This window comes from Cryptomeria japonica, chromosome 10 (assembly GCF_030272615.1).
Source record: "Cryptomeria japonica chromosome 10, Sugi_1.0, whole genome shotgun sequence".
Classification (NCBI taxonomy): Eukaryota; Viridiplantae; Streptophyta; class Pinopsida; order Cupressales; family Cupressaceae; genus Cryptomeria; species Cryptomeria japonica.
In genome coordinates this window covers 303193399-303197741 of record NC_081414.1, presented here as the reverse complement: position 1 = coordinate 303197741, position 4343 = coordinate 303193399, and the positions used below count along the sequence as shown (strand labels likewise).

The following is a 4343-nucleotide window of genomic DNA, read 5'->3' as shown; positions in this document are numbered from 1 at the left end:
GGAGAGAGTTGAGATAGAAAGAACTATGGAGGGAGAGACGTAGAGAGGGAGAGGGGAGATAGATGGATAGATAGACAAAAAGTGAGAAGAGAGATAGAGAGAGGAGAGAAGATAAATAGATTTAGAGAGAAAATGGAACTTAGGTAGAGTGGGTGAGAGAGGGAGGGATGGAGAGATAGGGAGGGGGAGAGTGAGGCAAGATTGATAGAAATGAAGAGGGGAGGAGGGAGGGAGTGAAGGAGGGAGCAGGAGAGTGAGGGAGATGTATGGATAAAAATAGAGGTAGGAAGGGAGGGAGAGGTATATAGAGAGAGGGAGAGAGGGGATAGAGATAAGTATAGAGGGAAATGGTGAGAAAGAGAAAGATAAGTGGAGAGGGGATGGAGGGAGAGAAGAGAGTGACATACATGTAGAAAATAGAGGTAATGAGGGAGGGAGAAAAGTAAGATAGAGAGGAGAGAGAGAGTACGTGGTACCTATTAAGAGAGGGATAGGGTAGATAGAGAGTGGAGAGTGAAGGGTGGGAGAGAGGTAGAGAGATAGGTTTAGAGAATTAGGCAGAGAGGAGTGAGTGAGACAAAGAGAGGTAGAGAGAGGGAAAGATTGAGAGTGATAAAGAGAGAGACAAGTGTAGAGATTTAGGGAGACATAGAGAGTGAGACAAAGAGATGGAATGATGATAAGAGCATTCTAATTATTAAAATTTGACTAATTCTAAAAAATATAAAATATAGAGTGTGGGGGAGAGAGGAGAGTGAGATAGATAGAAATGTAGAGAGAGGAGGGGAGAGTGTAGGGAGAGAGATAGAGATAGTGAGGGAATGTTGATAGGAGTCTGTTGATTATTGAAATTCGACCAAGTCTAAAAATTTATAAGATCTAAAACCTAGAATCTGCATTATAATTCCCAAAGATCTGAAGCCACTCTCAAACATCTTGCCAATATATGCATGAAATAATTTAAGTATAAGAAAGGAAAAAGACATTTTGAAATGTGAGTTTTACTTAAATGTTGTATTTTGTGTATACATTTTGATCAAGAGATTAAATACGAGCTCAGGAGATTGAGGCAAATATGGGACATCGAAAACATTTCTCCTTGTTCAAAATGCGAGCATGTTATAATTTGCCCATGTTATGTCCTTGTAATGACTAAAACATTATCGAGCCATGATGTGAGCGCATTATAATACACTCACGTTATGTTTTGGATGAGACCAAAAAGTGGAGTGACCACTTTTTTGTCCCCCATCTTGGTGCACATGCCCTAGCAATGTAAGCCATGCTTTTGTATGCTATAGGTAGTTAAGTATTTGTGCATACTATGGTTTTGTCTCTAGTTTTTTGGAGGATTTTTTGATGAAGTGATGCTAGGAAGGTTTTATTCTGATCCATTTCATGGATGAATTTGCAAACTCTTTGTGCTTAAGGAAGCTTGCACTGTAATCAAGCGTTGCTCCGTTTTACCACTATTATATATCAAAAGAAAATCTATAATAGGTTATAATTTTGTTAAAGAATATTGAACAAAAAATCATCAACCAAATTATTGAAGTTAATTTTACTAGTAGATGCTACTATGAGATTGTATTTGCAAGTCCAATTCTTAGGGTCAAAATTTCAAGCCTAAAACCAAGGCGAAAGTGTGGGTGAAAAAGATTTAAAATTTAACATAATAGGAACTTGTTATATATTTGAATACCCACTAATGTTTATATTGGGTATCCATTACGAACACAATGAAAATTTCCCATAGGTATGAGAAAAATAATAATATGTTACTAAACATACATGTCTAGTAGCCTTTGTGATACATAATGGTCCCTAGTTCTATGAGCAATCTAATCTTTTTAGTACTTCATGGATTCCCTTTTTTGATCCAACTACAAAGTTAAAATTAGCTCCATTCCTATCTAGACACAGTTGTACAGTCTCCCTTTGTTCATTATAGATATAGATTTCACTAGAAAGATGATTAGTTAGGTGGGCTCTTTTGTCAAACAAGATTTTGAGTTGGTTGCTTCATCAAGTAGATCAATTAAGATTTGCACTATGATTGCTATATAAAAAAAACATGAGACACTCCATTAGAATTCTTTCCTCCTTTAGAATTTGAACTCAATTTATAAACTACAAAGGCTTCCCATTGAAGTGTTCTTGCTACAACATGATTGGACACAAAATTGTTGGATGCATTGTTGTTAAATCTTCTAGTTTAGAGTGATAAATCTTAAAAAGTGGATCGATAATTCAATCCCTTTAGATGTTGAATTTGTTTGGCACAACCATGGAAAGTTCATTAAACATCAAAGGGAGAATAAGTTTGATCCCATGACTATTGTGAATGCTTCAATTTCTATGGTTCTCCGTATGCTTATTTCACCAACAAAGTTGACTCTTATGGTATCAACACCCTCTGTAATAAAGAGGATGATGGATTAGAAGAGGTAGGTATTTGCCCATTCATGGATGAGCTAGAAGCAGATTACCCTAAATTGCATGATCATGATGAATTGACCCTAGTTGTCCCTATCAAGAAGTGCTACATAGCTCAATCAATGAGCCAATTATCCAAACCATATATTTATATCCCAAGAAAGAATAAAGGTTAAATTTTTTAAGTAAAAAAAGCTGACTTGAAGGTCAAGATGTAGTTGAGGAAAACACCCAATAACTACAACAAATTCTAACACCATGCAAATTGTTGTTCATCTCTTCTATTTTTCTCAATGGTTTTGTTTCAAGAAAATACAAGGCACTACAAGGCACACACATGAACAAAAATGCAAATAATATCACACGTGAGCTATCGTACTAATTAAAAAGGTGGCAGCTATGAAATTAAAAAATGCAAAAAAAGACCACACAAGCACAATTGCATATACATCTAATAAGAAGTTGTAATAAAAAGACCATATAAACAAAACAAAAAAGAACATTTTTATATCTAAATGATACCGTCCACCCTTGTATCTTTTATATGTTAGTGAAGAGAAAAACAAATTTAAGTTTTACACAAACTACTTAAGTGTATCTTTCTATATATATAGATCCATAAAAAAAAACAAGTTTCACCTTCAATTAACATCTATCGGGATGCCAATCGCACGGTCAAGGTTTGGATGCACAGCGTGCCACGGATAAGCGATGGATTTAACGGTCGAGATTGAGTTTGGTCGAGCGGGAAACAAATTCAAATTTGACACGCCTGGCGGAAGGCGGTTATAAAGCACACAGGAAACCCTCCATCTAATCTATCTCTGCAACAAATATTTTTACATATTTTCTTCAGCAGTTCGGAAAGAGTGATAAAATGTCGGGACGAGGGAAGGGAGGAAAGGGTTTGGGGAAGGGAGGTGCAAAGAGGCACAGGAAGGTGCTGCGAGATAACATTCAGGGCATCACTAAGCCCGCAATTCGTCGCCTTGCAAGGAGAGGAGGCGTTAAGCGTATCAGCGGCCTTATCTATGAAGAAACCAGAGGGGTTCTGAAGATCTTCCTCGAGAATGTAATCAGAGATGCTGTTACCTACACTGAGCACGCACGCAGGAAGACTGTTACAGCTATGGATGTCGTCTACGCCTTAAAGAGGCAAGGCAGGACTCTCTACGGCTTTGGCGGCTGAGGTTAATCGCTCGCTTTATCTAATGATATGGTGTCTTTCGACACCACCGTTTGTCTGGAAGTTTTTAAGCTCTGTCAAATTATTTTCTTTTCTTCAATGTACGTGTCTTGTTAGGGTTTGATGTCGGGTCTTCTTCTCTGAAATCTGATCTGGAGGGAGTAATGGAGATTTCTTTGTTGTCCTTAAGATTTTCTGTTTGGATTTATAAAATATTAGCCTCATCATATTTGATTCATGTGGTATGCTGATTCTACGTTGAAAAGAACAGATCGAGATTTTACAGTAAAAACTTTATTTAAAGTTCTGTCAGATTGTTGTTAGCATGTAGATTCGTTGTATCTGTCATTGTTACCGGTTAATAGATTGGATCTGTGTAAGGTTTTTCCTTTTTTTTTTTTTTTTTTTGGTTTTTTTTATTAATATTAAAATGCATTTGTTGGAACATCTGTTATTGCTACGGATATTTAGAGTGGATCTGTTTTACTGTTCTATTTTTGAAAATTTATTTCTTGTATGTGTCTAATTAGTGATAATTCTTTTTAATTTCTATATTTTATTTGTGGTTTATGTTGTTATAATTGTTAAAATGCTAGTAATCACACCTTGACATGCAAATGTAATAATACAAAGATTGCTAGCAACTGTACCAAACATCTTATTCTAATTTTTGAATGTGTAGTGCATTAGAATAATTTTTATTCTAATTGTGTTGGCTTTG

At 36.0% G+C, this 4343-nt stretch overlaps 1 protein-coding gene across 1 annotated transcript; it reads left to right on the top strand.

The window, feature by feature from the left end:
* Positions 1 to 3272: 3272 nt before the first annotated feature.
* On the top strand, positions 3273 to 3860 carry LOC131052013 (histone H4). Its single transcript, XM_057986622.2, has one exon. The coding sequence runs from the start codon at positions 3314 to 3316 to the stop codon at positions 3623 to 3625; it is 312 nt and encodes a 103-aa protein (XP_057842605.1). The 5' UTR covers positions 3273 to 3313; the 3' UTR covers positions 3626 to 3860.
* The last annotated feature ends 483 nt before the right edge of the window (positions 3861 to 4343 follow it).

Excerpts from the sequence above, each read along its gene's own strand:
- LOC131052013 (XM_057986622.2), top strand. The coding sequence starts at position 3,314 with ATGTCGGGACGAGGGAAGGGAGGAAAGGGTTTGGGGAAGGGAGGTGCA.